Below are 24,684 nucleotides of genomic sequence, written 5' to 3'. Positions count from 1 at the left end.
GTAACCGATGCCCGGGCCGTGTACGTGTCAGAAATACAATAGGGATAACGCGAGGCTGGCGTGACACGACCCGCCGGCGCGTGCGTGCCGCACACCACTGGTCACGAACGTACCACGTGCACGCACTGCTCCAGACGTACGGGCCGCACATGCGCCAAAAATCTTCACAGTACAGCAGATTAAAAATGATCTATAGGAGGAATGAAAGGAAGAATGTAATATGTAAAAAAAGGTGTAATACTCTAAATAGCCCCCAAGCTGCACTGCTATTTGCAGCCACATGGATGTATCTGCTATATATAGATAGATAGAGAGAGAGAGAGAGAGAGAGAGAGAGAGAGAGAGAGAGAGAATTATTGAAAAATAGAAAAATTAATATTAGAGCAGTACAGTACAGCACAGACTGGGCCAGTAGGGACGCATCGTAGATGTACATAATGAAATGTAAATAATAAAATAACCATACAAAAATATATAATAAAGCAGTAGAATGGTATAATAATACATCTGAAATAAAAAAAAAATTAATTGAAAAGGAAAATTGACACAAATTAATTAAATTATTATAATAAAATTGTATTAATACACTACTATGAACAGAGTGTATTCACAAAGTACACAGTGCACTGTGCAAATTTGTTAAAATACATATTCAATAAAAAGAAATAAAATAAAATGTTCATGAATGATAAAAATGCAACATCAAGAAACAAAAAAAAAAGGAAGGTATAAATTGATGATAATATACCATTCAAATATGAAAATAAATGAGTATAAAAATGTATGTGATAAATTGGAGCGATTCAGCCAAGTAGCAATACAAAGTATACTAGAAAAAACATAAATATCATAAAATATATCATATATCCTATAGGTACAAGGTATTTAAAAAAGATCAGTAAAGATCAGTAAATCAGTAAACCTTGATTCATTCGCCCCCTTGACGATAGATAGTAGTGGGCCCTTCTATAGCGACCACATTGAACATACTGGGTTCAAGCCCAAATCTACATTTTATCTGCATTGGGCTAAAGGAAATCATATATCCTCCTTCTATGAGGTGGTGTATTCAGAGTTCAGAACCATGTGCCGCAGATCCCATCTAGACCATTGTGCCCATATGACTATGAAGGATAAACAATTGGAGTTTTTAAAAAAGAACTCCAATGTGGTCATCAGGCAGGCAGACAAAGGAAGGGGTTTAGTTATTATGGACAAGGAGGCCTATTTGATGGAGGCACAGAGACTCCTTGGAGACACGGACACCTATGAACCACTCTCTGGGGATCCCATTGTCCTGTATAGAGCCACTCTTAAAACTTTACTTGACGCTGCAGTCATAGATAAAATACTTACTAAACAAGAGTTGGCTTTTCTTTATAGACCCTATCCCATGACACCGCATCTGTATCATATTCCCAAAATACATAAGGATGCCGCAAATCCTCCAGGGAGGCCTATCATATCAGGAATTGATAGCCTCACAAGCAACTTGGGCAACTACATTGATCATTTTTTGCAGAGGCTAGTAGTGGAGTTACCTTCTTATGTGAGAGACTCGGGCCATATATTGGAAATCCTGTCCAACTATCGGTGGGAGAATAGCTACAAGTGGGTTTCCTTAGATGTGTCCTCCCTATACATGAGCATTCGCCACGAGTTTGGTCTTCAGGCAGTACAATATTTCCTAGCCAAGGACCATTCTCTTCATCCCTCCCAGATTACGTTTCTTTTAAGGTGTATACTCTCACCCACAACTATTTCACCTTTATGGATAGATTCTACAGGCAGATCAGAGGCACAGCCATGGGAGCCAAATTTGCTCCGAGTTATGCCAATCTCTTTATGGGCTTTTGGGAGCAGAATTACATCTGGCAGCATAACCCATTTGGTGCAAATTTAGTACTATACTCCCGGTATATAGATGACATCCTTATTATATGGGATGGTGACCTCACCAGTTTAAAGTAATTCATTTCCCATTGTCAATCCAACCCTTATGGAATAGAATTCACCTATGTGGTAGACGACTTAAACATTGTGTTCCTCGATTTGGAACTTAAAGTGGGTCCCGATTCACGGATAGTTTCCAAAACGTATTTTAAGCCCACAGCTGGGAATGCCTATTTACATGCTAAGAGTCACCATCACCCCAGATGGATCAAGAACGTACCCTTTGGACAATTCTGTAGGCTCAGGAGAACCTGTACCCTTTTGCAGGATTATGATATTCAGAGTACATTACTCAAGAAAAAATTTCTTGAAAAGGGATATGCAGCCACCAACATCGAGGAGGCGTATCTGAAATACAGATCCCTTTATCCTGAGACCAATGTCCCATCTGCGGAGGCCCATGTTGCAGTAAAGGCCAATGCTCCCAATATCAATAAAGAAACACACCGTATCGCCTTCTGTACAAGATATAACCAGAAGGCCTTCAACATCCAGAGAATATTGACTAAATATTGGGGCATTTTGGCCCAAGACCCTCATCTTTCTACACTCCTGTCGGCACGGCCTGAAGTAATCTTCCGACGCCCATGTGATTTGAGGAGCATGATTGCTCCCAGTAGAGTCAAATCCACTACAACACGGCCCACTTCCGCATGGAATATCATTTTCGATCAGAAAGGGAGCTACAAGTGTGGGGTAGCGAATTGTGGGGCTTGCCCCTTTATGTGGCACAGAAAAAGGGATTTTATGGGCACTGATGGTAGAATCTATCCCATTGGTCAATTCATCAACTGTAGCACACAGTTTGTCATTTATTGTCTGGTTTGCCCATGTAGTCTTTTATATGTGGGTCACACCACACGTTCCTTGAGGATTCGATTTGGTGAGCACAAACGTAATATATTGCATGGATTTGATAAACATACAGTGCCTTGTCACTTTAGCGGAAAACATGACGAAGATCCTGCTGGCCTTAAGGTGTTTGGCATAGAGAGCATATCAGGAGACATTCATATAGGTAGAAGATTCTGTAAACTCTGCCAACAGGAATCCTACTGGATCCATAAACTTGACACGCTGTTACCCAAGGGCTTTAATGATGCCCTTGACATACAATCTCTGGTTTAGTCTTCTTGTGGCATATATTGATTAATGGCCCCATCCTTCTTGACCACATTCTTTGTTCTGTTTGTTTCTGCACATGTTTTACCATATGCATTTACTGATCTTTTTTAAATACCTTGTACATATATGATATGAGATATGATATAATATTTTATGATATTTGTTTTTTCTAGTATACTTTGTATTGCTATTTGTCTGAATCGCTACAATTTATCACATACATTTTTATACTCATTTATTTTCATATTTGAATGGTATATTATCATCAATTTATACTTTCCTTTTTTTTTTTGTTTCTTGATGTTGCATTTTTATCATTCATGAACAGTTTATTTTATTTCTTTTTATTGAATATGTATTTTAACAAATTTGCACAGTGCACTGTGTATACACACAGTGCACTTTGTGAATACACTCTGTTCATAGTAGTGTATTAATACAATTTTATTATAATAATAATTTAATTTAATTAATTTGTGTCAATTTTCCTTTTCAATTAATCATTTTTTTTTTTTTTTTTTTTAAGTTTCAGATGTACTATACCATTCTATTGCTTTATTATATATTTTTGTATGGTTATTTTATTATTTACATTTCATTATGTACATCTACGATGCGTCCCTACTGGCCCAGTCTGTGCTCTACTGTATTTTTATTCTTTATATATATATATACAATCAAATGGGTTTTTTTTTTCCAAATTAATATTAATTTTTCTATTTTTCAATAATTTTTTTTTCTCCCTTAGTTTATATATATTGCAGATACATCCATATGGCTGCAATTAGCAGTGCAGCTTGGGGGCTATTTAGAGTATTACACCTTTTTTTACATATTACATTCTTCCTTTCATTCCTCCTATAGATCATTTTTTAATCTGCTGTACTGTGAGGAATTTTGGCGCATGCGCGGCCTGTACGTCTGGAGCAGTGCGTGCACGTGGTACGTTCGTGACCAGTGGTGTGCGGCACGCACGCGCCGGCGGGTCGCGTCACGCCAGCCAAGCGTTATCCGTATTGTATTTCTGACACGTGCACGGCCCGGGCATCGGTTACAAGGTTATATGGGACGTGGTGCGTGTCCCACTAACACTATGAGCCCCTTGTGTCCCCGCCTATCAGTGTGGCGTTATTACGTCGTGTTGTTTCACGAGTATTCATGGTTTATTTACATGTTCCTGGGCGGTGGCAGCTCATCTTCATATGGACAGTTTACAGTGGTACATCCATCATCAGGGTCATTTCCTTAAAGGTTAGTATGCCCCTAACATCTATTTATCATGTATCACTTATGTATCATATATTCATTTTTTCATCCATTTATACATCATTTATGAGTGTTATATCATTCATCAGTGTTCCATTATACACTATGCATTATGCATCTGCAGTTTTATTTATTTATTTCTATATCTTTATTACATTATCACTTCATTAGCGCATCCATTTTTTTTTTTTTTGTCAGCTGTGTGGGAGGGCTTAATCCACCCTCCTTCTGATATTCCATCAGTATATAGGCTTGTGGCCAGTAGGAGCATCTTTAGCTCTGAGGAAGGGGGTTTAGCTTCTGAAACGCATCAGCTCATACGCATCATTAGACAAAGATGTACTGTGACTGTCTTTGTGGACCACATAATACTGCTTTTAGTCACACTGGTTTGTGAGTATATATCTTCTTTTTTCAATAAATACGTGTTTTACCATGGTAATGCACGATGAGCGTGTGCCCTTGTCTGTTCTTTTTCATTAGCGCTCAGATTTCCCGATCTTAGAAGGGCTGCACCTCTTCGGTTGGCATTTTGGCATCTTCTTGGTTGTATGAAGACTGGAGCGCTGGTTACGTTTGTTTTCTAATGGAATGGTTTAGATCAAAGCATATTCATGTGTTAGAATGGCCCAGTCACAGTCCAGACCTAAATCTAATTGACAATCTGTGGCAAGACTTGAAAATTGCTGTTCACATCCAGTCTGACAGTACTTGAGCTTTTTGGCAAAGAAGAATGGGCAAAGATTTCACTCTCCTAGGTGTGCAAAGCTGGTAGAGACATACCCAGCTGTAATTGCAGCGAAAGATGGTTCTACAAAGTATTGACTCGGGGGCTGAATACAAATGCACGCCACACTTTTCAGATATTTATTTGTAAAAAAAAAAAGTTGAAAACCATTTATCATTTTCCTTCCACTTCACAATTATATACTACTTTGTGTTAGTCTATCACATAAAATCCCAATAAATTTACATTTTTGGTTGTAACATGACAAAATGTGGAAAATTTCAAGGGGTATGAATACTTTTTCAAGGCACTGTATATTCTAAAGAAGATTGCGAACAGGCAGGTAGGTTTGTTTTATCGCAGAAAAGACATAGCACGTCTCTTCTGCAATAAAAAGTCTGCCTGCTCACATTTTTTTTGCAGTTTTGTACCACTTTAACATGTATAAATATGAATCTGCCAATAAATAGTTTTACATTTTTTGGAGTTATGACTAAACGTCAAGACCACATCACTTAATTGTCTGGTGTGACCTCATCTGGAGTGCAGCTTCCTTTTAAAGTAGCTATACCAGTTGCTTTAGGTGATGGAGCTATTAGACTTCTATATTCTTAACGTCCACCTGCATCGCTAAGTCTTTCCTTTTGAAGAGGTGAAGGTGGAACATGGTATTATGTACAATCAGAACTGAGCACTATATTTAGGAGGATTTACTTTTATATGTGAATTCTCCCTTCAAAAGCTGTGCTGTTCATTTTTCACTTTGCTGTCTTTTCCTGTTCTAGGTGAGTGCAAATGGAAATGTCTTGCGCAGTGAAATAGTTGGATCCATCAAAATGAGGGTATTTCTGTCAGGAATGCCTGAATTACGCCTTGGATTAAATGATAAAGTTCTGTTTGAAAATACAGGCCGTAAGTAAATTAACTTTTTTGATAATATTTTGTCTAATAGCGGCAGCTGCTAAACTCTGCTAAAAGCCTATTTGTACATGGACACATAGGCTTTTATAGAGTTGAGTTTAGGAGCTTTTGCAAAAAAATGCCAAAAGCTCCTAATCTCGAGTTTAGCATCTGCTTGTGTACGTGAGCCCTTAGGAGTGAAGCTGTATATGCAGTGCCTTCATCAGTTAATTATTGCAGTGCCTGTGATTCATATACACCTTGCCATTGTGGCAGTGGGATACTTTTAATACTAGAACATTTATTTTGCAAAAGTGCTATAATATAAAACATTCTGTACAAAAAAGTATATCTAATTTATCATTCTGTCCATAACCATGCTTTAAGCCTTGAAAGGGAGTTGAACAGTAATGCGATTTAGGATCACAGGCGTAATCGCCGCAGTTATAAACCACACTGCAGTGCTGGCAAAATGCACCACGCTTGTTTGTGTTCCATTAATTCTTAATGGCTTCTAAAATGTGCGGTTTTGCCTCGATTGTCACCCAATTTATAGCACAGAGGTCGTGGCAAAGCGCACCACACAAAGCTTGTCACCCAAAAAGGAGCAGGCGCTTCTTTTGGGCGACGAGCTTTGAATAATGTGGTTTGTCACGTGACAATCACAGCAAAACCGCATCATGTTTTAGGAGCCATTAAAAATGAATGGCACGCAAACACGCGCTGTGTGTTTTGCTTGCATTGCGATTTGGAATCACGGCCAAAATCATGGTGACTACGTCTGCGATCAAAAATCACTAGATGTGTGCGGGGCCTAAATTTTGACAGACAGAAAATGCATGCCTAAAGATCTTGCTGGGAGTTGTAACTGAACTGATCTGTTTTAATTTGTATCATTCACTTTCTTCTAGGTGGAAAGAGCAAGTCTGTGGAGCTTGAGGATGTCAAGTTCCACCAGTGTGTTCGCCTATCCAGATTTGAAAATGACAGGACTATATCCTTCATACCTCCAGATGGAGAGTTTGAACTCATGTCTTACCGCTTGAACACTCATGCAAGTGTACTTGTATGTTACCAAATTGGGCTGGCATGTGGGACCAAATAGAACGCTATGACAGTGTTTATTTTAAACTTTTTTTTTTCTTTTGGTTATCCTATGATTGCATCTTAAAGTATACCTAAAGGCAAACTTTTTTGGTTTTGGACAGAGTGGAGATGGATTTGATTACCTGTCACTTTTTCATTGCTGTCTGCTCCCCTGTTAGGGAGATGTACCCTCCTTATTTGTCCTGTTTACCATTATCATTGAAAATTGAAAGTAAAAGAAAATTCCCCCCACCCCCCCAGAACAGTAATAGAGAAGAAATCTTTCAATGCGGATACTAGTTCTGGTGCCCTGGGGGAGCCCCAGCAGATTCCCTTAATTTGCAGGGATCTCCTCTCACTTCCTATTCTGTCTATGGGACAGGAAGTGAAGAGAAATCTCCCCAGTGGGACACAGATGACAAAAAAACTGATAAGGGGTTATAACCCTCTACCTATAGTACTCTATCCAAAATGAGCAAAAAAGTTTTGCCTATAGTTCTACTTTAAAAGCAGACGTCCAGGATAACACCCCACCACTACAAGGATAATTTTTTCTGAAAATGGTAGTTGCCAGGCTGTATTGCTCATCCAATGACTTTATTACACTAACTTGGAGCAATTCTACAGATTAGGCATTCTGCTGCCTTTATTTGCTGTATAAATGTTCATTTGCTGTATAAAAACAATTTAGAAAAATTGAAGCCAAAGACAGCCAAATGCTTAGCTGTCTGCACCAATTTTATATTTTTGGACTCGGATACCACGTTTAAAGTGGGAAAGTGCTGTAGTAATTCAAAACAATAGTGTGAGTTATTAACCTTTTCTTACAGATGTTCCACTTACGTAATATTGCAGACATGTTGCACTAATTAAAAAATTTTTTTAATAGAGCAATTTGTTTTAAGCTTTAGATAGGCGGGGTTAGAATTAATTTTTAATTGCTGTCTTTGTCTGAATTTGCCTTGGAAACTTTCATCACTGAAACAAAAAGTGAGGGCAGATCCAAAATTTTGGAGTTGCCACCATAGAAAGGGGTAAGAGCAAATCATCTGATGGGGGGAAAATATGTTCAGGTGACAACGAAGTTGGGAAATTCCCTCACTTTGGGAATATTCTCTAATTTCTTGTTGGTTCTGTAGGAGAGATCTCCAGGGAAATCTCAGAGACATAAAAAAAAATAACCTGATTGGAGTTTAAACATTTCTCTATGATATTCAAAACTAGAAAAAATGTTTTTCCTTTACATAGACTGTAAAAGCCAACTAGTCCATTCTGTATTTTTGGGAGAAATAAAAGGTTTTTATTTGATTTTAAATACTTTTTTTTACCAGGTGAAACCACTCATCTGGATTGAGTCTGTTATAGAAAAGCATTCCCATAGTCGCATTGAATACATGATCAAGGTTGGTGCATTTATTACTATTTTGGTTATTCAAGATGTCCTTTTTTTTTTTTTTTTTTTTATACTATGTGCTTTGAACTAACCTTAACTAGATTCTGTGTTTTGCTTTTGAACATATATAATGGTAGTAGGAGCTCAACAAGCAACCTGTCTCCCCTTATGTGGCAATTGCAATACCTTCAACTGCAGAAGCCCAGTTTGGTATAAGAAATGTTTTGTGTTTCAGCCCTCTACCTTAGAAAACACCATCCTAAACCCATCTCATTCTAAACTAATCACCAGATTACAGTATTTTAGGTATTTCATCTAGACTATCTTGAATTCTGGCACAATGCGTTAGGGACATTTCAGGAATGGACGAACAGGATTGAAAGATTTATGCTTCCTACTTTAGCACAATTACACTATAATACCAAAAGTATTGAATACCCCTCCAAATTGTTGGATTCACCTCCATTTCCACAGGTGTATAAAACCAGGCACTTAGGCATGCAGCCTGCTTCTACAAACATTTGTGATACAATGGGTCGCTCTCAGGAGCTTCAGTGAATTTAAGTGTGGTACCGTGATAGGTTGCCACCTGTGCAATAAGTCAATTTCCAATTTCCTTGCAACTAAATAGACCTCAGTCAATTGTTAGTGATATTATAAATAAGTAGAAGCAACTGAGAACAGCAACTCAGCCATGAAAAATGACAGTGGGGTCAGCGCATGCTGAAGTGCACAGTGTGCAGAAGTTGCCAACTGTCTGCAGAGTCAATAGGTAAATACCTCCAAACTTTGTGTGGCCTTCAGATTAGCACAACAGTGTATAGAGAGCTTTATGGAATGGGTTTCCATGGCCGAGCAGCTGCATCCAAGCCTTACATCACCACGTGTAATGCAAAGCATCGCATTCAGTGGTGTAAAGCACGCCACCACTAGACTCTAGAGCAGTGGAGACGTGTTCTCCTAGAGTAATGAATCACACTTCTCTGTCCGGCAATTCAGTGGACGTTTCTGGGTTTGGCGGTTGTGAGTAGAGCGGTACTTGCCTTACTGCATTGTGCCAAGTGTAAAGTTTGGTAGAGGGGGATTATGGTGTGGGTTTTTTTTTTTGTTTTGTTTTCCAGGGGTTGGGCTTGGCCCCTTAGTTCCTGTGAAGGGAACTCTTAAGGTGTCAGCATACCAAGACATTTTGGACCATTTTATGCTCCCAACTTTGTGAGAACAGTTTGGGGATGGTCCCTTCCTGTCCCAACCTGACTATGCACCAATGCACAAAGCATGGTCCATAAGGACATGGATGAGTGAGTTTGGGGTGGAGGAACTTGATGGCCTGCACAGATTCCTGACCTCAACCTGATATAACACCTTTGGGATGAATTAGAGCGGAGACTGAGCCAGACTTTCTCATCCGACATCAGTGCCTGACCTCACAAATGCACGTATGGAAGAATGGTCAAACATTCCCATAGGCACTCTCCTAAACCTTGTGGACAGCCTTCCCAGAAGAGTTGAAGCTGCTATAGCTGCAAGGGGTGGGCCAACTCCATATTGAACTCTTTGGACTAAGACTGGGATGCCATTAAAGTTCATGCTCTTGTAAAGGCAGGCGTCCCAATACTTTTGGCAATATAGTGTATATCTGCTAGAGACAAATTTATTCAAATACGCTACGTTCCTAGGGTCTATTATGCACCAGTGCGACTTTTTAAAATGGGGGGGGAGGGACAATCCGTTATGTCATAAATGTAAGTGTGCTGATGGAGACCTCATACACTGATACATAATATTTGAATGTTCCCTATGTATAGACCAATTTAGTCCCAGATTTCAAAATTTAATTCACAAACCTTTGAAATCCCCAATATTTTAACTCCAAATGAGCTTATTAGGGATGTTTGGCAATACAGATCTTAATGGTGCTCAAAAGAGCTCTTTGAAAATACTCCAGCTTTATCCTAGAAAACCCTGAGGTTGCTTTGCTAAATTTAACAAGATTTCGGGAACTGGGTTTCATGCCTTAATTCCGGTGAGTAACTTTCTATCCATGACCTAACTGTATAGATTGTATCATTACCTCCTTGACCCGTTTGATATTGGAGCTCTGCTGGAGCATGGGTGTAATTCATCGGACGTTAATTGGCTGTTTTACTCCATGTCAATAACAACTCTACAGCAAATTATTTTTTAAACCACACACTTGGTAATGTTTTTTTTTTCTTTTGTGTTTACAGTTTTTAAACAGAAAAGCTTTTCTTCTCATATTTAAAATATGATAACTCTTTATATGCTGCTGTTACACACATATCTCTATATAACATGTGACATGGATAATTGTGATATGTAACAGTGAACCAGAATTTAACAATAATACAATGTAATTGCTAATAAAATATTGTAAATACAGTAATTAGTAATGTAAATTCTCCTTTAAGGGCCTTATTTGTTACATATATGGACATACTGGACAAGACAAACAGACCAGAAACCTGCCTTTCAGGGCTTTGCTTTCTTAAAACTATTGCAGATGATGAACTCAGCCTTGCCATGTCCTATAGAAAATGTATTTTTCCAAGTCTCTAGATTGTCCCTTTTTCTCTGTGCAAATGCAATGGTTTTTGTGGTTAAAGGCTTGTTCTGCTGAACCCTCTTGTAAAAGTTGTTTTCTACACTTGTAAATGCCTACTTGGGATTATCTCTTGATAAATCAAGGAAGTCACTGAGGAAAATTTACTCCTACCTCCCAAGAAAAAGCCTGAGCCTCCTACTCCTATAGCTATGACTACTGCTCTGCAAAAGGGACCTTTTTTTTTCCTCAGGCATCAGCCTCAAAAACCAAACTTTTTTTTTTTTTTTTTTTACTTGGATTTCCAAGTACACCAATCTTGTCCAGGAGCCATCCTCACAATGTTAGGGTGCCCCCACTTCTTGAAGTGTGGTGACACCTATTGGAGTTTGGGCTACTGTGAATCCAAGACATCCTCTTGTCTGTCTTTTCAAAGGAGTACAAAATAGATCTTCTCTTTGCCCCTTTCTTGCTTTTTGCCTTTCAATCTGCCAGCTTCAGACCAAAAGGAGGCAGATTCAATGACTGCCTTACACCAACTTCAAAAAAGAGTGGTTGTGCCTGTTTCTGCAAAAGAATGGTTTCAAAATTTCAATTCAAACCTATTTACAGTCCCTAAAGCAAGTGGGAGCATTTGCCCAAAACTGGACATAAAATCTCTAAACATATTTGTGTGCCAAAATTCTTCATGGAAGTAATTTCTGGCATCAGTAGACATACAGGATTTCTATCTACACATCCCCATCTTCCCCTCACATCATTGCTTCTTCAATTTTCTGTGGGAGACCAACACTTCCAATTTGTAGCACTACCATTTGGGCCCTCCTCTGCACCATGAGTGTTCACAAAAGTGCTTGCCACACTTCTGTCATTTGTGAGGACCCAGGGCATTCATGTTGCAGCTTACCTGAATGATCTCTTGCTGAAGGACTGCTCTGTGAACAATTCAATTCCTTAAAACTTTTAGCTGGACAATTCGCTTTCCAAAGTCTGCTCTCCAGCTCTTGCATGTCGAGATGTAATCTTGGACACAAACCAAGCCCGAATCTTTCTTCCTCAGAAGAAAGTTGCTTTGCTACAAACCGCACAGGTCAGAACGGCACCCCTCTGCTTCTGTATGAGGGTTCTGGACTTGTTGGTAGCTTCCTTTCGAAGCAGTTCCCTTTGCCCAGTTTCACTTCAGATCTCTTCAGTCCAACATACAATGTGGAACAAGCAAATTCAAAGCTCTCTCTGACCTTGTGGAATAGCCATTATATAGGTTAGGTATGTTTCTGAGTTGCGCTAGTAAGTAAATTAATACCCCAAAAAAACCAAATGTGACTTTGAACACGAATAAAAAAAAAAAAAAAAAAAAAAAAAAAAATATATATATATATATATATATATATATATATATATATATATATACATAAGTGTCCAAATGGAATGTGTAAAAATCAAGTCCAAAAAAGATGCAAAAATGTGTAACAATCCACCACCAAAAGTACTAAATGAACTCACCAGAGCTAAAAGAAACTGAAGCATATATTGCTCTGGGGGCGATGGTTAGCAGGGTAATGAGCCACTCATGGATAGATCTTCAGGGAATGATATTCTGCAGAAACCAACTCCAAACAAACCAATGTGAAAGAAGCAATGATCTGTGATCAAATATACCACTAAGGAAATCCACTTCTCCAAGACTTCACCATATTCATATCCAAAGGGTGTTATGCCAGACACTCGGAAAACAACAACAACAACTTCATAGTGCAGTACCTTTAAAACAACTTCATTTATTATGCACTCATTGCACTTAACTCAAAAGGTGTCCCAGCCGACACCAGCGTTAACAGCATGTAAGAAACACAATGAACAAACCCAGCCAATCGGCACACGCGCAGTCGATCGCTGGGAAACGTAATGACGTCACATCAATCTAAGCCCCGTCCTACGCGTTTCGTCATCGACCTCACGGAGCGGATGGATGTCAGATGTCGCAGCCTCATTAAATATGCACTGCATTAGGAATGGTCAGCTGTCATCAATGTGAAATCAAGCCGCAAACCCGACTTGCTGATGACAGATGGCCGTATATACAAAACCGCATCACAAATAAGATCTCATAGACATCAAGAGGCTAAGGGAATAATAACATAAAAAATAAAATGTATAAACCTAAAAAAATGTTAAAGTATTATGATAGTCTTAAAGGGTCAGTCCAAATAAGAGAAACTCTACCCTATCAAAAAACATGTCAATATATCACTGCAGTGATTTAAAGGGCCAGTCCAGATCTAAAGGAGGACTCTAACCCTTCAAAAAAAATTTAAATTAATTTAATTTTTAATATAAAACATTGAAATAAATCATATAACCAGTGATGTCTAAACAATCAAAAAATCACTCTCAGAAATAAAATATACATATAAAAAGATATCAAAAAGTTGTGAGAAAACAATTCAAATCAATATCAATGTTCAACCCATAAGGTTGTAAAGAATTTAACTTGTAAATCCAATACGTTTCTTTTCTTGATATTTCATTAAATAAATCAGAACCCCTCCAATGAGGTTTAACCATCTCGATTCCGTAAAAGGTAAGTAAACTCTGATCACAATTATGTGCTAATTTAAAGTGTCTTGACACACTGTGTTTATCGAATCCTTTTTTAATATTCCCTATTCCTTTTTTAATATTCCCTATATGTTCGCCTATTCTGGTTTTCAAACATCTTCCAGTTCTACCAATATTTTTTTAAGGTGACACGGGCACTCCAAAACATAGATAACATGTGTGGAGTTACAAGTAATTAGAGAATTAATATTATATTCTTTTTTTTAGAAAATTAAGAGCAAAAAGATTTTCTTTTAATTCCAGCTGTATCTTTCACCGTCTTACATACTTTGCACTTCTTACAAGGAAAAAATCCTTTTAAATTTGTAAAGAGATCGATCCTTTTAGGAGGGACGACCACATTATGGACCTATTCTTCCTATAAACAAATTTGCGTGTCATAGGTATAACCTTTTTTAATATATCATCTTTTAATAAAATACTCTAGTGTTTTTTAAAAATTTGTTCAATGCTTTTGTATTGCGTATTGTAATTGGTAATAAAGGGGACATTGTTATCAAATCCAGAAGAATTCCTTTACCAGTTAGAAGCATCTCCCTATCTCTTTTATTGATCAGATCTCTTTCATTAACCAAGAAACTCCTATTATACCCTTTCTCTATGAACCTCTCAATCAACAAATCAGTTTGGTGCAAAAAATCTTTATTCTCGCTGCAATTTCTTTTTATTCTGGTAAATTGGCTTCTTGGGGTACTGTACAGCCAATTAGGATGGTGTCCACTGGACACAGGTATATAACTGTTTTTATCCACTTCTTTAAAGTAGGTTTTAGAATTTGACCATTATTTTTATATAATATCAAATCCAAAAAATTAATTTGTTGGAAGTCACTAGTAACAGTGAATCTCAATCCACTCCTATTCATATTGATGTAATCCATGAATGAATCAAGATTTTCTTGAGACCCATTCCATACAATAACAATATCTATATACCTCCTGTACAACGCCATCTCTGGCCATTTGTTATAAATACTTTCTTCCTCCCGTTTATCCATTACTAAGTTTGCCACACTGGGAGCATACTTAGCGCCCATGGCAACTCCCTTACATTTTTGGAAGAAAGTGTTGTTATACCAAAAAAAGTTATTATTCATTGCCAGCTCCAACAATTCGATAATAAATTTTCTGAGTTTTTTAAATGTGATTTCTGTTTAAGGGCCCATTTAACAGCATTAATTCCATCTATCTGATTAATATTAGTATATAATGATTCTACGTCTATTGTTACCAATATACAATTTTCCACATTTTTTAAATCTTTAAGGATGTTAATAAGATGTCCACTATCCCTCAAAAATGCCTTGTTGGTCATAACAATAGCTTGTAAAAATGAATCAACATATTCACCGACCCTTGCAAACAGAGAATTGATCCCGCTTACGATGGGCCTCCCAGGTGGTTTCTCTTTATTTTTGTTTATTTTATAATAACTTACTCTCACAATGGTTGAAGAACAGAAACCAATCATCCATTAGCTCTCTGTCCTCCAATCCATCATTAGCAGGTATATCCCATCTTAATCTCCTAGGGGTGATTTTCTCTTTCAAATAAAGTTCCAATGTATTCACATCCCACCATATTTTAATTTGCTTCTCCAGGAGATGTTTTAAACATTTGACATTTTCTTCCAAATTAATACTGTAGCAAACTAGCTCATCCAGCTGGAAGCAGAGTTCTCCTTTACCTTGTTGTATTTGAGGTATTCCTTGAATCATTCCTCACATCCCCCCCTTGCATTCCTGTGAGGCAGACTTTATCTCCTGGCAGATGATGTGGAACAACCAGGCTAAGACATGAGAAGTGGAGCCAGCCCGTCTGCGGAGGTGTTACTTTGGTCACCCAAAGCTATGTAAGCCCCACACCTTATCAACCTAACCCAGAACTGAACATTCCTCATGTCAGACATATGTTTCATATCATGGGACATGAGCTGGCAGTTTCAGTTTAAAATCTCCCAATGACCACTCCCAAAAGGTGTAGTCAGAGCCCCCCCCTCCCTTTGTGAGGGACTTTTAAAAAAGACAGGATGACAAGCCTAGAGAGAGAGTGAAAGTTTTTTAACACACACACACACAGATCTCCGAGGTAACATCGTAACAGAGGAGATCAAAGAACCTTTTTGCTCTGCATCTTGAATTTGCTAAAACCAGGCAAGGCAAGTAACTTACCCTGTATTCCCTCGCTATTCTATGTTTGCTGTGTCTTTACATATATATATATTTTTGTGACATCTTTGTAACTATTTGCATCTGTTTGACCCTGTTAGAAATAAATCTTTCTTTCTGAAAGTGTTAAACTGTTTCTAAGCGCTTACTTGCAATTCACGAATCCCTGCCTTTGAAGAGACGCTACTGTTTGTATATCTCTGTATAGTAGGTCCGCGGGCCGTGCTATATAGATCAATATTTCAATCATTATAGTGTATATTTGATAACGGGAGTTTCCCAGTCTCCGACAAAAGTGGTGGTGGCAGTAGAGGGTTAGTTGCGTAACTAACCCGACCCAGTAACAAGCGCATTCAGGCTGCAGGCACCGATTGTAGACCATTATCTGGGCAATCGCTGTGTAGGGTGCAGCTGGGTGGGGCCTTGTTACGTGCGTCACACAGCGGTTTTGGATCGGCCGGCCCTTCGGTCACGAGCTTGGTGAGAAGGTCTGGGGTCTGACGCCGTGGGCGTGATGTATTACTGTTAGTCGTGGCTGTGCGATTGTCGCCTGTTGGTGGCGGCGGCCGCAGGTCGTGATATATTGGTGGCAGCAGTGGGATAATATCACGACCCGCGGCCGCCGCCACCAACAGGCGACAATCGCACAGCCACGACTAACAGTAATACGTCACGCCCACGGCATCAGACCCCAGACCTTCTCACCAAACTTGTGACCGAAGGGCCGGCCGATCCAAAACCGCGGTGTGACGCACGTAACAAGGCCCCACCCAGCTGCACCCTACACAGCGATTGCCCAGATAATGGTCTACAATCGGTGCCTGCAGCCTGAATGCGCTTGTTACTGGGTTGGGTTAGTTATGCAACTAACCCTCTACTGCCACCACTTTTGTCGGAGACTGGGAAACTCCCGTTATCAAATATACACTATAATGATTGAAATATTGATCTATATAGCACGGCCCGCGGACCTACTATACAGAGATATACAAACAGTAGCGTCTCTTCAAAGGCAGGGATTTGTGAATTGCAAGTAAGCGCTTAGAAACAGTTTAACACTTTCAGAAAGAAAGATTTATTTCTAACAGGGTCAAACAGATGCAAATAAATAGTTACAAAGATGTCACAAAAATATATGTATATAAAGACACAGCAAACATAGAATAGCGAGGGAATACAGGGTAAGTTACTTGCCTTGCCTGGTTTTAGCAAATTCAAGATGCAGAGCAAAAAGGTTCTTTGATCTCCTCTGTTACGATGTTACCTCGGAGATCTGTGTGTGTGTGTGTGTGTTAAAAAAACTTTCACTCTCTCTCTAGGCTTGTCAGCCTGTCTTTTTTAAAAGTCCCTCACAAAGGGAGGGGGGGGGGCTCTGACTACACCTTTTGGGAGTGGTCATTGGGAGATTTTAAACTGAAACTGCCAGCTCATGTCCCATGATATGAAACATATGTTTGACCTGAGGAATGTTCAGTTCTGGGTCAGGTTGATAAGGTGTGGGGCTTACATAGCTTTGGGTGACCAAAGTGACACCTCCGCAGACGGGCTGGCTCCACTTCTCATGTCTTAGCCTGGTTGTTCCACATCATCTGCCAGGAGATAAAGTCTGCCTCACAGGAATGCAAGGGGGGGATGTGAGGAATGATTCAAGGAATACCTCAAATACATCAAGGTAAAGGAGAACTCTGCTTCCAGCTGGATGAGCTAGTTTGCTACACCTCCCCCTTAAGTGGGCGCTAAGGAGGGATCTACAAGTTCTCTCCTGACGCAACCGACCTCTGTTCAGAGGTTCCTCTTGGGACGTCCTGGTACCGCTGTACTGCGGGAGAACCGAATTCCGTCTGAACAGGAAGCTGTTCTCTCCAGCAGCACTGCTGGGCCGACCAAGTGAGTGGTCACGGGTGGGTACCAGTCGGCTGTGGCTATCCGAATCCCGTGGCAACTGCCGGGGTGCCCACCTGTTCACAAAACACTTCGGCTCAGGGGTGTCCTTTGCTAACATATTAATATGTAGCTTCTTGTCGAGGTAGAGAAGATTTCCCTTTCCTACCTATTTCCTCAGGCTTAGGACTACATCTGGCCTGAAGGTAGTAGACATGGGTGCACCGGAACCGGACAGGCGAATTCTGGGCCTCGCCTCCCAGTGGTGTCCAAGATGGACAGTCCTCATTACCTGCTAGCATCCAGGACACCAGTTCCTCCAATTTCCTGTCTGCTAGGCCAGTCGCAGGTCCAGCTGAGCCATGATCAGCGCGTCCAGGCATCTTACCGTAGCCAGCTGTACTCACGACTGACATAACCTGCTTCTTGGCCTGGGGAGCAGACCAGGCCTCAGCTGCCTCAGTCTCCCCACGCCCAGACCTCTGGGGGTCTCTTTTTACTAATGGGTTCTTAAACTGAACCACTGACATGCCCCTCTGACAGTTACCCTTCTTGGCTGTCGGACTGGGCACAGGCGGTTTGTTCCAGCCTAGTGACAGGGGCCCAAGTGGCTCTTCCCAGACAGGGCCGAGCACCATGAGGCTCCTAAAGTGGACAACTGCACCCAGGTCCACTGCGCATTGCGGGCCACTCCTGACCGCGGGAGTGGCGGTCAGTGCCTTCTCAACCCCAACTAGCTTTCCCAAGGATTCAGGCAAGCCACATGGGGTAGTGAAGGCTGGCTCGTCTGGAGCTTGCTGGGTTAGAGATGGTGGCCCCTGCTCCTTGCTCAAGTCCATGATGGCAAAACAGTAGGCACCTTCCGGATGCTCCATTGCCTCATGGCTCCTGGACATGGGGTAGGCCACAAACCCAGGGCTGGTGTTCAGTTTCCCAAGGTTCTCAGAAAGCCTGGTCATCGTATCCTGCTGGAGGACCACGACCACTAGGACTGCCCAGACTCTAGCTGATCCCTGGATTCCTGACTGTGCCATTCCCTTTGCCTCTGTGGCCCAATCAGCCGGCACCTTCTGAATCCAGACACCATCTATCAGAGGCCTGGGCAGCCGCTCCGGACCCCGAGTGCTAGGGAAGGGTGATTGGGTCTGGGCCCGGATGCATCAACCTTCCATCCACTCGTAATCCAGGCCTGCTGCCTCTGACCTCTGTCTGTCTGCCTGTGAACACACCTTGACAAGTGAGATTAACTGACAGGCTTTCAGGCTCCCAGCCCCCACTGACTAGGCCAGTCATTCTAGCCTCCTTGCTCGTTTGTTTACTCTCCCCAGCAGGGGGGCTCAGCTCTGGACACAAGCCGAAATCTCCATATGAATGCCTTTCCAGAGCTGCCTTCCCTGTGGGACTACAAATCTCAGTTAGCTTACCTCTGAAGGTCCTTTGGGACTCACTTTTCAGGGCTGCCTGAGGCGTGGAACTACAAGTCCCAGTCAGCTTACCTCTGAAGGTCCTTTGGGACTCAGTTTTCAGGGCTGCCTGAAGTGTGAAACTGCAAGTCCCAGCCAGCTTACCTCTGAAGGTCCTTTGGGACTCAATTTTCAGGGCTGCCTGAAGTGGGGAACTACAAGTCCCAGCCAGCTGTGGTGTGCCTTCCTTAGCAGGGCAACTCACAGTTAGCGGGCCTCTGAAGCTCCTTTGGGAATCGCTTTTCAGTGCTGCCTGAGGCCTGGAACTACAAGTCCCAGCCAGCTGCCTAGTCCTATGCAAGGCCAATGGCTGGGCACTTATCAAGGCACAATCTTCTGAGCCTGGGCAAGGGATAGGCCTATCCAGACAATCCCCTTGCTCAGCCCCCAGAGACTGTACCTCAGCCCCCAACACTGAAAATGCATCCTTTGTTTCATCACAAATCTCATACTCATTGTTAGCATTACCAACATTGCCATCAACAATACAAACATTATCAATGACATTACCATCAATGCTACTGATATTATCCATGACATTCCTATCAATGCTACTGATATTATTACTGACATTCCAGACTGTATTCCCAATGTTACTAACATTAGTAAGATCACCCTCAGTGTCACCACAACGATCCTCAAAAGTCATGTTCATAATATCAGTAACACGAGTTCAATACCTCCCCAGGCCAGGGGATTTCTTCTGGTTCTCCAGCTAATGGAGACTCCTGCAGCCCCATACCATTCCCAGCCCCCTCCCTCTGTCCATCCACAGGCGGCCCAGACATTACTCTAATATCTGTCCACAGTACCTCGACTCGTCTAGAGGGTTCCGGGGGGTCCTTCCGGGTCTTCTCGGCAGGGGCGCAATATGAAACAAGAGTGCCTAGGTCAGCACCCAACAAAACAGGGGTGGGCAGTTCATCCAAGACCCCCACCTCCCTCATTCCCCTCCCCGCACCCCAATCTAGGAATACCTTTGCACAGGGTATGCGTGAACGGATCCCCCCCAACTCCTGTGAGGGTCAGGAACTTTCCTGGGATGAGGTTCTGTGGCTCAATCAGCTCTGGTCGGATCAAAGTGACGTCTGCCTCGGTGTCCCGGAAACCAGTTGCAGACCGGTTGCCCACGGTAACGGGCTGCAAGTTGGCGGGGTTTACCCGCATCTTCCTGCGAACGAACAGCACAGAAGAAGAGTTGCTGGCCAGATGATGTCACCTGCTTCTGCTCAGGACACTGTGTCCTGAGATGTCCAGCTTTCCCACAAGCAAAACATTTGCGGGTGTCAGGCAGGAATGGCTTGGCTCCAAGCGCTGCAGGTGTGGGCGGAGGGGAAGCTTGACTCACCGAAGTAGGAGAGGTTGCTAGGGACGATTTCAGCTGTTTGGAGGAGCCTTGCGAGGTTCAGGCACTCGCATGTGGACGAAGGTATCGGCCAGATCTGCTGCAGCTGTAGTAGATGCTGGCTCCCTCTCCAAGACGAACTGTCTGACGTCTGCTGGACAAATGTGCAGGAGTTGATCTCTGATCATGAGATTCTCCAAAGATTCATAAGAATCAACTTTCAGTCCCTTAGTCCACTGTCGGAATGTGGTACGTAAGCGACTTGCCACATCCGTGTAAGAGTCCCCAGGTCCCTTCTACATGGACCTGAACCGCTTGCAGTACACTTCCGGGGTCATCTGGTACTTCTGGATAATGGCATCTTTTAAAAGTTCATAGTCATCATCTTGCCCCTCTGGCAATTCAACAAATGCGTCCAGGGCCTTGCCTCGTAGCCCTGATGTCAGGTACCGAACCCATTGAGCTTGGGGCACACGGTACTGACGGCACGCTTTTTCAAAGGACAGTAAGTATGTGTCAATGTCGCTGTCCTTTTCCATCACTGGAAACTTGGCTGCGCCCATGGAAAGAGTGGCGTCCCTGTGCTCTAGGGACCCGAGGTTCTGACCCGGTCGCTGCTGGAGCCTTGCCATCTCCATCTCGTGCCGACGATCAGCTTCCCTCTGCACCGCCTCTCTCTCAGCTTGGCGTTCCGCAGCTTCTCTGTCAGCCGCTGCTTGGCGTTCCATGAACCGCAGTTATGCCTCCAAATCTGTCTCCAGGAGGCGTTTTAGGGCCTCCTGCATCTGAGAAGAGTCTCTGCTGGTTACGGGCACCACGTTGCTAGCGCACTCAGGCGGTGGTGTGACGTTAACCTTTGGTGATCCTCCAGTGTCAGTCTCTGTATGCCCATCCTGTGAGGCCGTCTCTGAGCCACTGGCAATGTGGGTAACGGGAACCCCTCCATGTTCAAGTTCCCCCGAGTTCTGATTTGCTCGGATACTCCACTAGATCACTAATCAAATCTTCACGAGTTTTGCGACCGACGTCCAATCCTCGTGAGGCACATTCAACTTTCAAATCACCTTTGATAATTTTCTCGTAATCTGCTTCACCAGGCATAATTGCAAGCAAAGATAAGATAGAAGAGAAAAGTAGGAAAAGAAAATAGCTGTTGCTATGTGTCTCTCTATACACACATATGCATAAAATAAAATATGCACCACTTGTTTCTAAGGACTGTTTCCACAAAGGTTACAATCCTTCAGTGCAGAGCCAACTTTTAACACTGCACTGAAGTTCTTAATGCAATTATCCCACGTATGCTGCCAACAATATGTCACGACCCGCGGCCGCCGCCACCAACAGGCGACAATCGCACAGCCGCGACTAACAGTAATACGTCACGCCCACGGCGTCAGACCCCAGACCTTCTCGTGACCGAAGGGCCAGCCGATCCAAAACCGCGGTGTGACGCACGTAACAAGGCCCCACCCAGCTGCACCCTACACAGCGATTGCCCAGATAATGGTCTACAATCGGTGCCTGCAGCCTGAATGCGCTTGTTACTGGGTCGGGTTAGTTACGCAACTAACCCTCTACTGCCACCACCACTTTTGTCGGAGACTGGGAAACTCCCGTTCTCAAATATACACTATAATGATTGAAATATTGATCTATATAGCACGGCCCGCGGACCTACTATACAGAGATATACAAACAGTAGCGTCTCTTCAAAGGCAGGGATTTGTGAATTGCAAGTAAGCGCTTAGAAACAGTTTAACACTTTCAGAAAGAAAGATTTATTTCTAACAGGGTCAAACAGATGCAAATAAATAGTTACAAAGATGACACAAAAAAAAAAATAAAAAAATATATATATATGTATATGTATAAAGACACAGCAAACATAGAATAGCGAGGGAATACAGGGTAAGTTACTTGCCTTACCTGGTTTTAGCAAATTCAAGATGCAGAGCAGAAAGGTTCTTTGATCTCCTCTGTTATGATGTTACCTCGGAGATCTGTGTGTGTGTGTTAAAAAAAACTTTCACTCTCTCTCTAGGCTTGTCATCCTGTCTTTTTTAAAAGTCCCTCACAAAGGGAGGGGGGGGGGCTCTGACTACACCTTTTGGGAGTGGTCATTGGGAGATTTTAAACTGAAACTGCCAGCTCATGTCCCATGATATGAAACATATGTTTGACCTGAGGAATGTTCAGTTCTGGGGCAGGTTGATAAGGTGTGGGGCTTACATAGTTTTTGGTGACCAAAGTGACACCTCCGCAGACGGGCTGGCTCCACTTCTCATGTCTTAGCCTGGTTGTTCCACATTATCTGCCAGGAGATAAAGTCTGCCTCACAGGAATGCAAGGGGGGTTGTGAGGAATGATTCAAGGAATACCTCAAATACAACAAGGTAAAGGAGAACTCTGCTTCCAGCTGGATGAGCTAGTTTGCTACAAATACCATTTAATGCCCCTATGGGATTAAAAACTTTTTTCTTTTTTCCATGTAACCAAAAATATCCACGGCTGCCAATTCTAGATACCTCAAGAAGAGGAACCAGTAATACAATAAATGAATATAATGGCGCCTTTGAAAAGGGTATGAATGGATCACTATCTAATATACCATCTGCAAAATCCACATATACTAATAAAGTGTGTAACAAAAAACAAAAATATTAATTTGCGCTAGTAAGTAAATTAATACCCCAAAAAAAACAAATGTGACTGTGAACATAAATAATGTTTTTAATGTTTAATTTTCTCACAAAAGTTTGTGAGAAAATTAAACATTAAAATTTTTTTTGAATTAAATAAATTCAAGAGTAAAAATATCAGTTTATCTTGCAATGGTTTTCAAAATAGTGGTTTAAAAAATGCTTACGTTTAACCCTAAGAATTCTGGGAACTCTTTTTTAGAGGTATTCAAAAATATGGTAGAAAATGATATAAAGAAAATGGATATTAAAGGATTTCATTATACTCCACGAGATATTAAATTGGGCATTGAAGATCTTGAAAAGAAAAAGAATATAGTAATTAGAGGTGCTGATAAAGGGGGAAGTATTGTTGTTTTAAATAAAGGTGATTATGAAGAAGAAATTAAGAGATTATTACAAATTAAAGATACATATAAAATATTAACAGGAAACCCCACCAAGAAACTTAAATTACAACTTAAACGTATTATTAATAAAGGAAAAGATTTGGGTGTGTTAACTGATAAAGAAGCAAAATATCTTTTGATAAAAAATCCCAAAATACCTACTATTTATTACTTATACACAAAAATAAAGAGAAACCACCTGGGAGGCCAATCGTAAGTGGAATCAATTCTCTGTTTGCAAGGGTGGGTGAATATGGTAATTCATTTTTACAAGCTATTGTTATGACCAACAAGGCATTTTATCGGAGTGGCCCAGTCAGAGTCCTGACCTCAACCCGATTGAAATGCTGTGGCATGACCTTAAGAGAGCGATTCAAACCAGACATCCCAAGAATATTGCTACACTGAAACAGTTTTGTGAAGAGGAGTGGTCCAAAATTACTCCAGATCGTTGTGCAGGTCTGATCTGCAACTACAGGAAACGTTTGGTTAAGGTTATTTCTGTCAAAGGAGGGTCAACCTGTTATCAAGTCCAAAGGTTCACATACTTTTTCCTCCCTGCACTGTGAATGTTTACATGTTATGTGCAATTAAACCATGGCAACATCTAATGTTTGTGTAGTATTATGTTTAGCAGACTGTGTTCTTCTATTGTTGTGACTTACAGTTGCAAGAAAAAGTATGTGAACCCCTTGGGATTACGTGGAGTTTTGCATGAATTGGGCATAAAATGTGCTCTGAACGTCATCTAAGTCACAACAATAGAAGAACACAGTCTGCCCAACATAATACTGCACAAACATTAGATGTTGCCATGGTTTAATTGCACATAACATGTAAACATTCACAGTTCAGGGAGGAAAAAGTATGTGAGGCCCTAGCTTAATGACTTCTCCCAGAGCTAATTGGAGCCAGGAGTGAGCCAACCTTGACTCCAATCAGTGTGATGATATTAGATGTGTTGCTGACAGCTGTCCTGCCCTTAAAAAACACACACCTGTTTTGGGTTTACTGGTTTCAAGAAGCACTGTCTGATGTGAACCATGCCTCGCAGAAAAGAGCTCTCAGAAGACCTGCGATCAAGAATTGTTGACTTGCATGAAGCTGG

At 41.4% G+C, this 24,684-nt stretch overlaps 1 protein-coding gene across 4 annotated transcripts in view; it reads left to right on the top strand.

Moving 5' to 3' along the window:
- Positions 1 to 24,684, top strand: part of LOC149441641 (AP-1 complex subunit mu-1) — a 106,956-nt gene that overhangs the window by 67,447 nt on the left and 14,825 nt on the right. For 2 of the 4 annotated variants that reach the window (XM_089657089.1, XM_089657087.1), the window contains exons 6-8: positions 5,857 to 5,983; positions 6,883 to 7,037; positions 8,389 to 8,460. In XM_089657089.1, the coding sequence (XP_089513215.1) occupies positions 5,857 to 5,983; positions 6,883 to 7,037; positions 8,389 to 8,460 (354 nt within the window). The remainder of the gene's footprint in view (positions 1 to 5,856; positions 5,984 to 6,882; positions 7,038 to 8,388; positions 8,461 to 24,684) is intronic. The other 2 variants (XM_089657090.1, XM_089657088.1) reach the window with 1 other exon arrangement.

Source organism: Staurois parvus, unplaced genomic scaffold (genome assembly GCF_062004578.1).
Source record: "Staurois parvus isolate SC_StPar_1 unplaced genomic scaffold, SC_StPar_1.0 ptg000964l, whole genome shotgun sequence".
NCBI lineage: Eukaryota > Metazoa > Chordata > Amphibia > Anura > Ranidae > Staurois > Staurois parvus.
The sequence above is the reverse complement of the archived record's forward strand: the minus strand, read 5'-3'. Positions and strand labels throughout refer to the sequence as shown.